The sequence below is a fragment of the Vicugna pacos genome, chromosome 8 (assembly GCF_048564905.1).
Source record: "Vicugna pacos chromosome 8, VicPac4, whole genome shotgun sequence".
In the NCBI taxonomy this organism is placed as follows: Eukaryota; Metazoa; Chordata; class Mammalia; order Artiodactyla; family Camelidae; genus Vicugna; species Vicugna pacos.
In genome coordinates this window covers 72,076,130-72,088,239 of record NC_132994.1, presented here as the reverse complement: position 1 = coordinate 72,088,239, position 12,110 = coordinate 72,076,130, and the positions used below count along the sequence as shown (strand labels likewise).

The following is a 12,110-nucleotide window of genomic DNA, read 5'->3' as shown; positions in this document are numbered from 1 at the left end:
CAAAACTAACCAGAGAAATGAGGGGATGTCAGTGAGGTGTGGAAATCAAGACCACACTGACACTAAACCAAATCTGAATTTTTTATATTTTTAAAGCACTGATGAGTGTTTCACAGATGTACATTTAACATAATTTTTGAAGTTATATCACAGCCTGTAAGGTGTAATCAAATCTCGCTGAAGACAGAAAGGGGAATTTGTTACGATTTGCTAGCGGTGAGAACACTGTGTTTTGGGGGTTTTTTTTAAACAGCCATCATGCTGTCCCCTGTGTCATCTGTCTACACCTAAGGCAGAGACATGCCCTCCACACTTCTGTCTGTGGGCTCCCTGAATGCAACAACTCCTTCAAAATGTAATGAAATTCCTACAACTTAGCCTGCAACAGGCCCTCAATAAATGAAAACTGCATGAATACAGCCCAGCTGCCAACCAGGCTTAAAGAAATGACGACTGGGAACAAACCAACATTCCTCCTGCATCTTTAGATCAGCTTCTAAGACAAGTTAAATGCCGTCACTTTTGAGAAAAACACGGACTGCATCTCCTCCCCAGCACTCAAAACGACTCAGACCAAGGGTCAGCACACTTGTTCTGCAAACATTTTAGGCTCCATGAGTGACGCAGGTCTCTGCTATGTATTCTTCTTTGCTTTTTTACAATCCTATAAAAATGTAAAGAACCATTCTTAGTCGTGAGGCTGCACAAACACAGGATGTAGTTTGTGATTTCTGACCGACAACACAGAGAAAAATCGAAAACAATTCACCATTCCTTTCTTTCCTTTGGGAAGCCATCATTCCCTCAGTGGTGGGAGACAACGGTCAGTTAGCTCAGCAAAGCAAGGTAAGAGGACACCCAGTTAAAACAGGAAAAATGGGTGTAATTCTCAGAGAATCAGAGCCCAAGGGAACCTCCAAAGGGCCCGGAAGGCCTGGGGTCTCTGAGGAGAGCACACTGTGATTCCAAGATGCTTTTCCTGCCATTATATTGCAAACAGTTACTTTCCTGCTGTAAACTGGCAAACAATTTAACCTAAGGTCTAAAATGCAAAGTTAAATTCGACATCATCTCCTACAGTATCGGTGTCATTTCACTAGGCCTTCTTTCTTTCCACACTTTGAACTTTTTTCCCATTGAGCAATCCTTGCAGTCTTCAGAGAGGCAGCATTTTGACTGTCTTTTTTCTTTTATAGACTGCCACATTCGAAGAATCAGTAATAGCTTAGTAGCTTAATTTGCTTTTATTTTTTAAAAACAAACATCTCTTTTTGCCCTTCTTAAATGACACTGCATTAGGCCATGAGTGGAAAGGACGGAATACTCCCATTTGTCAGTTCCTAGTTTCTAAGAGAGTCTTTGGACTCAACCCTTCAGAACAGAAGAGCTAAGGGGAGGGTATAACTCAAGGGTAGAACAAAAGCCTAGCATGCACAAGGTCCTGGGTTCAATTCCCTGTACGACCATTTAAAAAATAAATAAACCTGATTAACCCCAGACACCAAAAAAAAGGTAAAAAAAAAATTTTTGTAAATGGTGGAAGAGGAGGAGTGGCAGGCAGAATGCCTTCAGCACCCCCCAGGCCAGGGACAGTCACACAGCAGAGCCAACATCAGAGGCTTCAGGGAAGAGGGTGCTTCGGCAACAACCAGAACTGGAGGGCTCAGCACACCTGGCTGGGATCCACAAGGCATGCAGAAGCCACCCCAAGGCTAAGGAGATGGTGTCCACAGGCAGAGATAATAATCTAAACCCAACCTCAACTTGTTTCCGAGTTCTTGAGCTGCAAAGCATCAGAAACCAAGAACCTGCTCTACGTGAGTGAGCCATTCTATTTCCAGTGCATCCTGTGATGTTTAAAATGCCCTGTCCTAAAGCTAAGAACCAGCCAGCACAATTTAACAATTAAATCACATGGTTCTCTCTGCTCAAGTGGAGTCTGAAAACCAAAAAAGATTTCTATTCCAGAACATTTGTGTCAGTACTTCAAACCTTCAGGGTCCCAGAATGTACCTCACGAGCCCGTGACCTTGAAGTGCCCTTGTTACCTCTTTATTTGCTTTAAATGTGTCTTTCTTGCAGGCTGCGGTCGTCCTCCACTCGAAGTAATGCACACAGTCTGTTGCAGTTACAAATTCAGGAGTTCCCTATTTTTAAAAAAAAAGTAAAAATAATTTTACATACTGCATATCATAACGTGTTCTTTTTTAAAGTCAGAAACAGTAAAGATGAAAGAAAATTTTTAAACTAGCAACAGAGGGGGTGGGGCATGACACACAACTGTTTAAGCTAAACGGGGACATCAAGAAAAGGCTCCCAGACCCAAAACTTTGGAGACAAAAGCTTCATAAAATCACGTTGGAATCTGGCTATAACTGATCCAAAACTGTTCTACTGCCCCAACTATGCAAGTACAGTAAACTCATGGGAAGTAATCCTCACAGCCGTTCTACTCTCAAGCTCCAAATGTTCTCTGAATCAAACGCCAACAAAGCCAAAGCCAGAAAATGTGACCTCATGCTTCCTGGAAACCGAGGGAGGAGGCCCATCTGGACCTGACCGAGCTCAGGCACCAGCCTCGGTCAGACGCCCCCGCACTTGACAGACCGTGACCCCGGCAACTACTCCAAACCGGTTAGGCACGGCGCTGCTGGCTGCTATCGCCCGGCGCAAACTCACCTCCATGCGCCCATGTGCAGATTTAACCAGTTCTGTGAATTCTGGTTCTTGTACGGTGAACACAGAATTCTTGAAGGAAATGAGTTAAAATTAAAACAGCAGCTAGCTTATTCTATAACTCAGACTTCCAGATTTCAGAGCACTGCCAACGAAATTTTTTCCCCCAAGGTTTCAACAGGGACAATAGTAAAACTGATAGACTGGTCCAAAATTAACAGTACAAGTTCTATTTTTAAAGTTCTTCAGATGAGACAGTATGGCCTGAAAATGCAACAGCCACAGCATCAAATTCTAAAAATGATACTTTAAAGCAAGTAGCTTTAAAGCAAAGTAGCCACATGAGCTTCACTCAACCTGATTTTTCTAAACACGTAGATTCTTACTCTGATTAGAGAACATTCATAGGATTTGTAAACAGATTGCTTTTCCTAAAAGGTAGCGATCATTTACTGAGAATCCCTTTCTAAATGCTAACGATTAAAATTAAACAAATCACATAGCATGTGCAGAGAATGAGAACAAGCATTGTGATTTAAACAATTATGTTCCATTTCAACACTAGTAATACCCCCAAAAGGTTGGGAGCCCTATTACCTACTGGCCAAGGCTTCTTCTAGACAGATGTCAGTCTATCCAATTTAATGTAAATGAGGAAAAACGTTTTTAAAAACAAACACATTGCCCTAAAAACTATCAAAATAAAATGCTGGGAGAAGAAGCTTTCAAAGGGGAAAAAAAAAAAAAAAAGGCCTGCAACATAAACATTAAACAGTGCTTTGAGTTTAACACACTAATCTTTAAATTGTCATTTTACACAGGATGTGGCTCAAGTTTCACTTGAAAGTTATAACTGTAGGCTTAGGATTTGTTTACTTACTGGTTCTTAATGGCGATGCTAATTTGGTTGGGTTTCTGTTTATTTGTTTGCTTGTGTTTTTAATTTTACCCACTTGTCCTAGAATACCATTACAGCAAGAACACCCCAGGGACAAACATTTTTAAAAGAAAGACTGTAAAGTGACTCTGTGTGGATTCACTCACCAAGGTTTTCCCACACAAGAAGGTGATGCTACTCTGGATTCTGTGACCTGTACTTTGCTGCTCACAGCTCACTGTTGTGTTGAATTCCAGAAGAGATCTGGTTGCGCTTTTCAGAAGAGAGTCACCTATTTGGAGGGAAAAGAGCATGAGTGAGCTATAAAACATTCGTAACCATAAAGCTATTTCCAAGCACAAGCAAATTAAAAATGGCACTATAATTCCTCTGAAAGCTTATAACCTTACCAACTGCCCCTTTCCCAGAATTCTCCATCTCAGGAATGACATTCCCATCCACCCAGCTGTAGAAACCCCAAACACACTGCACTGAGTCCTAGCTTTCTCTCACTTATCACAATAGAAAGTTCTACTGGTTCAACCTTCACCTCAAATACATCCACGTCTCGCCATCACTGCACTACCGAACCCATATCACCTCTCAGCTGAACTCTGACAATAGCCTCCTAACTGGTCCCTGTGCCTCCACCTCTTGGATGGTCCTCCCTTCCCCATCCATCTTGCACCAGTGTGATCTTCAAAACACAAGTTAGAATATATAGCTCAAGTTCGTCAATAACTTCCCATCATAAACGCTATAAAACCAAAATTCTTTAGAATGGTCCACAAGTAGGGTGATCACTTCTCAGTTTGCCTGGTATATTATTGTGGTAAAAAGTCTGTATAATTTCAGTATGATAGCATTTGGCATAAAAACAGATAAACTGATAAACAGACTGGAATAAAGATCAAGAGACTAGAACAGAGAGCACACAAACATATTTTTGAGTCAAACTTTGATATACAACAGAAGTAATACATCAGGTCACTGAGCAAGGAGACTGTTGATTAAATGGAACTGGAAACAAAATGGCAATCCATACGGGAAAAAAGATAAAATTAGATCCCTACTTACCACTGTATACAAAAAAATCAACTCCAAATGGATTAAAGACAAAAACATCAAAAACCAAGCTTTAAAACTCTTAGTAGAAGATACAGTTAATCTTTTAGATCTTACTGCAGGAAAATATTTAAGACTCAAAAGAATTAACTACCCAAAAAAAAGAAAAACCAATAAATTTGGCTTACTAAATTTAAAAGTTTATATTCATCAAAAAACAGCTGAAGGAAAGCAGAAACAAATTGTAAACTGGGAGACACACAGAGCTGGTAAACAGCTAACATCAGGAATATACACATATATGTACACTCAACACACAAATGAGTTAGAACAAAAGGTTTTTTTTTTTTAATTCTAGGAAATAAAAGAAAACAAATGACCTCTGACTGAGAAAGCATGCTGAGAGGAGGGGAAAACCCATACCTAGTCACAGTACAGTGATTTTAATTTTAAAGGCAGAGAAAATTCTAAAGCTTCTAGAGGGAAAAACTAAGTTACATGCAATAGATAACTCAACATAAAACAGGTAAGACATGATAGACAGAAGAAATACATCTTCATAAATTTATGAAAAGATGTTCAACATCTTTGTTCAAGACCACACAATATACCAATTTCAGCCATTCTACCAACAAAAATTAAATGCCAAAATGTTGGAGGAGCAATGGTCCAGAGCTCTCCTGTGTTGTTGGTGGAAACGTAAAGTGCAAACTGGTACAACCACTACATAAATGAGCACAGTATTATGTCCTGTAATTGAACATTCACGTGCCTATGACCCAGCTATTAAGCTCTGAGGTAAATACAGAAGAGAAAACCATGACCATATATACATATAACAAGAAACATTTGAAAGAATATCTCATGTTCTTCACACCAGCAACAACCTGGAAACAACTCAAATTCTCATCAACAGAAGAGTGGACAAATTAACTTTGGTAGAGCTACACAATATTACATAAGAATTAGAAGACTAAACCACAGTGAAAGATAATAATGTAGCTGATTTTTAGCAAAATAACACTGTTATTATCACTTAGGTCCAAAAAAAAAAAAAAACCACAAAGCATGATATATATTTTCTATAGAAACTTAAAAACATCAAATACACCCAGACTCTTAAGACAGACAGACAGACTGACTGAGAGAGAAAGAGAGGAAAGAAAGAAAAAAATTTTAAATACAAGATGTGGGCTAATGATTACTTCTAGTGAAGGGGGACGGGGGATAAAACAACACACATAAAGTGGTTACTTGTCAAGATTCTAGATTTTGTTAGAGAAGAGGTTCACTGCGTTATCCAAAACAACTAATTAAAAAACAAAAAAAAAGTTTACTTCACAGATTAATGGTGAGTACATATACGATGCATACACCTGAGATCTTAAAAAAGAGAAAAAGGAAAGGAGACAGGTGAAAATTAAAATGACAATGGAGAGGGGATAACAGGCCTCAGGCCCACAGCACCAAACTAACAGTATGGCGGTTCTTTATTCTGTCTGTCTACGTGGCAAAGGTTTGCCAGAATCGTCCTTCTCTGCCTGAAACTCCCCACGTCTGTCTGAAAATCTTATTTCGACCAAATAGGCGCAGAAGCCCCGCCGAAGCTTCGGGACCAAGGACAGCGCCCCGTGGACAGCGCCCATAGCCCCGCCCACCGTGGGCGTGTCTGGCGCCGGGAGACAAGGCGGGGCTTTTGGCGAGCCCCTGCAGCGCTGCGCTCCAGGAGACACGGAGGGCGGGCTAGGCCAGCGGGAAACGGCGCACGCTGCGGCCAGAAGGGGGCGCTCCCGGGCAGCGCCCTCCCCCCACCTTAAAAGACCCTCCCCCACGCCTCCTGTCCCCCCACACGGCAGCCCCATCCGGCCCTGTGCCCAGAGCTCCTGGGGGCTCCTCAAAACTGCTGGGCCTGCCCTGAAAAGCAAACGAGGAAGGCCTTGGCCTCGGGCCGGAGGGTTCCGGCCGATCTCTGCTGCTGCGGCGCGAGGCACCGGCATCCCTCAGCGTCAGGCCCCATCGGCATCGCGCCTGCCTGTCCACTTCGCCTTCTTCCTCTGCCCGCTCCACCTGGTGGCCGGGACCGGCTGCCGACCCCGGCACTCGGGGACAGGCCGCAGTGCACCGCGGCAGTGAACCGCGGCAGACAACCGCGGCAACCGGCCAGCCTGGCCGTCCTCCCCGGACGAGAGCCGGGCGAGGACTGCGGGGCGGCGGCCAGCACGCCAGGCCCACGGCCAGCTCCCGAGGACGGCGCCAAATGGGCTGGGCCGCGCTCGCCGGGCCCGCCAGACCGCGCCGGGTCCTCCAGACCGCGCGCCGGGCCCGCCAGACCACGCTCTCCAGGCCGGGTCCGCCAGACCAGATCGCACTGGCGGGGCCCCACCAGACCAGACCGCGCCGGGTCCTCCAGGCCGCGCTCTCCAGGCCGGGTCCTCCAGACCAGGCTGCGCGCGCCAGGCCCGCCAGACCGCGGTCTCCAAGCCGAGCCCGCCAGACCAGGCCGCGCTCGCCCAGGCCCGCCAGGCCGCGCCGGGTCCTCCAGACCGCGCTCTCCAGGTCGGGTCCGCCAGACCGCGCTGGGTCCGCAAGACCGCGCGCTGGGCCCACCAGACCGCGCGCTGGGTCCTCCAGACCGCGCGCTGGGCCCACCGGACCGCGCCAGGCCCGCCAGACCGCGCGCGCCAGGTCCTCCAGACCACGCTCTCCAGGCCGGGTCCGCCAGACCAGGCCGCGCTCGCTGGGCCCGCCAGACCAGTCCGCGCTCGCCGGGCCCGCCAGATCGCGCCGGGTCCTCCGGACCGCGCCAAGCCGCGCGCGTCAGGTCCTCCAGACCACGGTCTCCAGGCCGGGTGCTCCAAACCAGGCCACGCGCGCCAGGCCCACCAGACGGCGCTCTCCAGGCCGGGTCCGCCAGACCAGGCCGCGTTCTCCAGGCCAGGCCGCGCCGGGTCCTTCAGACCCTGCGCACCGGGCCCGCCAGGCCACGCTCACCAGGGCCCGCCAGACCGCGCCGGGTCCTCCAGACCGCGCTCTCCAGGCCGGGTCCGCCAGACCAGGCCGAGCTCGTCCGGGCCCACCAGACCAGACCACATTGGCGAGGCCCCACCAGACTAGACCACGCCGGGTCCTCCAGGCCGCGCTCTCCAGGCCGGGTCCTGCAGACCAGGCCGCGCGCGCCGGGCCCGCCAGACCCGCCAGACCGAGGTCTCCAGGCCGGGCCCGCCAGACCAGGCCGCGCTCGCCTGGGCCCGCCAGACCAAACCGCACTTGCCGAGCCCGCCAGGCCGTGGCGAGTCCGCCCGACGGCGGTCTCCAGGCCGGGTCCACCAGACCGCGCCGGGTCCGCCAGACCACGCGCTGGGCCCTCCAGACAGCGCTCTCCAGGCCGGGCCCTCCAGGCCGCGCTCGCCCGGGCCCGCCAGACCAGGCCACGCTCGCCCGGACCCGCCAGGCCAGACCACGCTCTACCGGCCAGGCCCCGCGAGGTCCTCCCGACCCTGCGCAGCGCCAGGGCGCCCGCCAGGCCACGCTCGCCCGTGCCCGCCAGACCAGGCCACGCTCCACAGCCACAGCCACAGCCCCGGCAGCGCCGGGTCATCCAGACCCTGCGCGCCAGGCCCGCCCGGCCACGCTCGCCCGTACCCGCCAGACCAGGCCACGCGCTACCGGCCAGGCCGCGCCGGGTCCTGCAGACCCTGCGCGCCAGGCCGCGCTCACCAGAGCCCGCCCGTCCAGGCCGCGCTCCGGGCCCGCCAGGCCTCGCCTGCAACCCTCGCCGTCCCCGGCCGAGCCCAGCCGAGCTCGCAACTCGACCTCGCTGAGGCTGCCAGGCCTGGCGATCACGACTCCGCCTGCGGCCGCGGGGCCCAGCACACGGCCGCCGGGCCTCCTCAACACATCGCTCAGAGCCTGTCAGCCAGGCCGACAGCCCTCTCCGTGCTAGTCTCCGATGTGCTCCAGCAAGGCCTCCCTCGCTGTCCACTTTCCCTGCTCTACTGTATCGTGTCCTTCGACGTGTACTGTTCACGTGATGTTTCACCAAACTAAAAGAGAATCCCCTCTCTCTAGCTTTTCCCTCCAGCTATTGCCTTATTTGTCTGATCCTCTTTACATATATATTAACACTCTAAAAGAGATTTCCACTCTTGCTACCACCCACTACGCCCCTCAGATGCTCTCCTCCACCCCCTTTTCCCCTGCGCTGGCTGTTCCCCAGAACCACACGACTCACTCCCTTTGGCTTCAAGTCTTTGCTCAAATGTCACTTTCTCAGTGACACTAATAACCCCAGTGAATATTCCCGAACACACACCCCTGAGACCCCAGCACTCCTGACTCTCCTTCCTGTTCTTTTCTACAGCATTCACCACAGTCTAATACACCACACTCAGCCACTGTTTTTGTGCCTCCCTCTCACTCCGCTAGAATGAAAGCTCCATGAGAAAAGGGATTTTTGTCTGCTTTGGTGACAGATTCATTCAAGTATTTGTTATAAATAAATAAATGAATATTGTGTTGGCTGTTTTAAAATATAATTTATCTGTTGTGATGTGATTTAACTAAATCAGAATAAAATATACTGCAATTTATTGAACTATCCCCACAGTTAGTATGTTTCAGCTTATTTGCCACAGTTAACAATGCTACAAGAAATTTTTTTGTACAAAAATCTATGTACAGTGCTAACTCTTCTATTGGTAAGATTAGCAAAAGTACATCACAGGAATCAGTTTTTAAATCTAACAGATAATCCCAGATACCATCTTAAATATCCAATAGAATTATATGATTTTAGGAAAACAAAAGACATAAGGCTTAAGAGTGAAAGATATTTTCCCATTTTAATAGTCAGAGATGCAAAATTCAATCTAGTGATCAACTTGGATAGCTGCTATAGATTTCCCCAAGCACACACAAGAATCAGATAATATAAGTGCCTCCTGCAGTCAGGGGCCAGGCTCCTTAGTGTAAATGAAGTCACTTGACCAGCAACTACAATCAGATTCACTGGATCCTACACCCACATCACCAATAAGAAGCCAGTCAGAATCCCAGGCTTTGGTGGTGAGTAACCTTAACACTCTTCCCTAGTGGTATGTTACCTCCTAGGTTCAAATATCTGGTAACAGCCTTCATGAAGTGGATACATAGCTTTTGAATGAAAATCATGATATTAATGGTTTTAGTATTTAGAATGTTGGGAGGAATGTGAACAGATTTGGCATTTTTACAGACTTGCAATGTTTAATGTTGTAACTCAAGTTCAAAGGTTATCTAACTAAGCAATTGAGTTAGACTTGTGACACACTATTAGACCATCTAAGAGAATTTCAGGTTTATCATATTTCTTTTAAACTATTAAATCTATAAGAATTCTTATTAGCACTTAATTTGGTCAGATCAAGTACCTGAAGTACTTTTAACAAAAAAAAAAATCAAATATATAAAATGCATAAATCATTTTAAAATCTGGTAAAGATGATTCAACAAAGTTGTAAATGGAACCAAATGTTGTTCACAGACTCCATAACAACAATTGCTAAACTCTGCTACATTTATATATGTAACAACATCATTGGCCTAGGGAAGAACTAATGTAGGATTTTTTCAATCAAAAATAATGTAATATTGTTTAAACCAAAGTTGAGGTTTTAATACTTGTTTCTAAGTAGAGAAACTGCTCTTGCAGGCATTACAAAACTTAAATCAATTATCTTCCCAGAAGGGTTATAGACAACCATCTTCCTATGACAATATATGAATGTGCCCGTTTTTAGGCTCCCTGCCAGCACTCCATGATTCAACCATTTAAACTTCTGCCAATTTGATTGAAGAAAAATTAATTTCATTATTGCTTTGATTTACATTTATGCCTGGCTGACGAATGAAGTTGAACTGACCATCTGGATTTCTTCTTTTGTGAATTGCCTGTTCTCAGACTTTGCCATTTTTCTCCAGAGTTGTTTGTTTTACTTATCCTTTATTAAGAGAAATTCCTACCTCCTCCAGATTATATTTCTAGGGTTTTCCCCAATGTTCTATTGTCTTTTTAATTTAAACTAATCCATCATTTCTGTTACACGGTATGAAGGAGAGGTTTAAAGCTGTTTCCTAAGAGATGAATAGCTTAATTACATCCAAATTTTAGGTTATACATTAAGTTCTCAAATATATTTGGATCTACTGCTATACTAGCTCTTCTGTTTCTCTGACCTATTGGGACCTCCAATTTTTGTGGCTGTTTTCAAAATTCACATTTTTTCCTTCCTTTCTAGCAAGGTCGTAAGAAGTTAGTTTCCAGTTGTCCTCTCAGAGCCAGGAGTTCAGATTACCCATCATGGTCCCCGTATTAGCTCTACAACAATCTGATGTGACCCTGTGACTCACAGAACAAGAACTCTGAATAAGTAAGTACCCCAGCTTTACAGTCAGCCTGCCAACATTCAAATCCATACCCAGGCAATCTCTGGTGAGCGGCTTGTCCATTGAATGCTTCAGTTTCTTCATTTATAAAATGAGGGAAATGAAATCACCTCCTTCAAAAGTAGTCAGATAAACTGAGTGAGGTATTTTACTTAAAAACATAATGCCTGGCATGTAAGCGCACACCAATTTTAGTTATTCCTTAGTTATAAAACTAAATTTATAGTAACAAATTTAGTTATTTCTATTGTGTAACATGCATTAGCAGAATGAGATCTGAGTCTAGATGATCTCCGGGTTAATGTTAATGTCTCACTCAAGCCAGCGTGCTTGCCTGAGTTGAAGGACGGGGCAATGACCACTAGCGCTGAAAGCACACATCGGCCAGCATACCATTCTCTCCCTCTGGGAGTCTGAGGCCCTAGGAAAAGTATGTCCTGTGTGTCTGGGAGTAAAATGAGATTAGAAACGGCTGCTTTATATCATCGTCAACCCATAACTTAACTCATCTTTTTAACTCTCTCTTTTAACCAACCTCTCCTATCCCATCAGGCCTAGCTTTCTAAAAACACATTTTATCGGATTACCTCCCCTATTACCATCACAAAGAATCCACAACGGATCCACTACCTACCCCGGAAAATATCAACTCTCCTGCCTGGCTTTCAAAGCCTACCTAATTTAGTCATTCTCAGATTTTGTGCCAACCTCACAAATCACCCTCCTAGTGTCCTGCATCTGGTATCCATCTATGTTACATTACACTATTCTGTAGTACCACCACCTAGAAGACATACTTTTATTAACCAAAAATACCACAGCCAAGTATAAAGCCAAGAGGAAAACTGCTTTTCCTCTTTCTGAAAACCTAAGCGACACTGGCCAATAGGCCCACTTGGGCCTCTTTCCGGGAATTGTCAAAAGACCCCAACCCAGAAACTAATGAGCTCATTTGCAAGTTTTTAAGTATATCATAAAATAATAAAAATTTGGCCCAAGAGTTCAGAACAGCTTGGTGCTTTCTCAGATCTCCCCTGAGCCTCCAATCCCTCTTACCAGTGTTTTCAGT

At 46.3% G+C, this 12,110-nt stretch overlaps 1 protein-coding gene across 1 annotated transcript in view; it reads right to left on the bottom strand.

Moving 5' to 3' along the window:
* IGF2R (insulin like growth factor 2 receptor) overlaps positions 1-12,110 on the bottom strand; it is a 96,031-nt gene that overhangs the window by 63,844 nt on the left and 20,077 nt on the right. Inside the window, exons 3-4 of the mRNA XM_072966129.1 lie at positions 3,721-3,845; positions 2,049-2,147 (exon numbers count right to left, since the gene is read on the bottom strand). Coding sequence (XP_072822230.1) covers positions 2,049-2,147; positions 3,721-3,845 — 224 coding nt within the window. The remainder of the gene's footprint in view (positions 1-2,048; positions 2,148-3,720; positions 3,846-12,110) is intronic.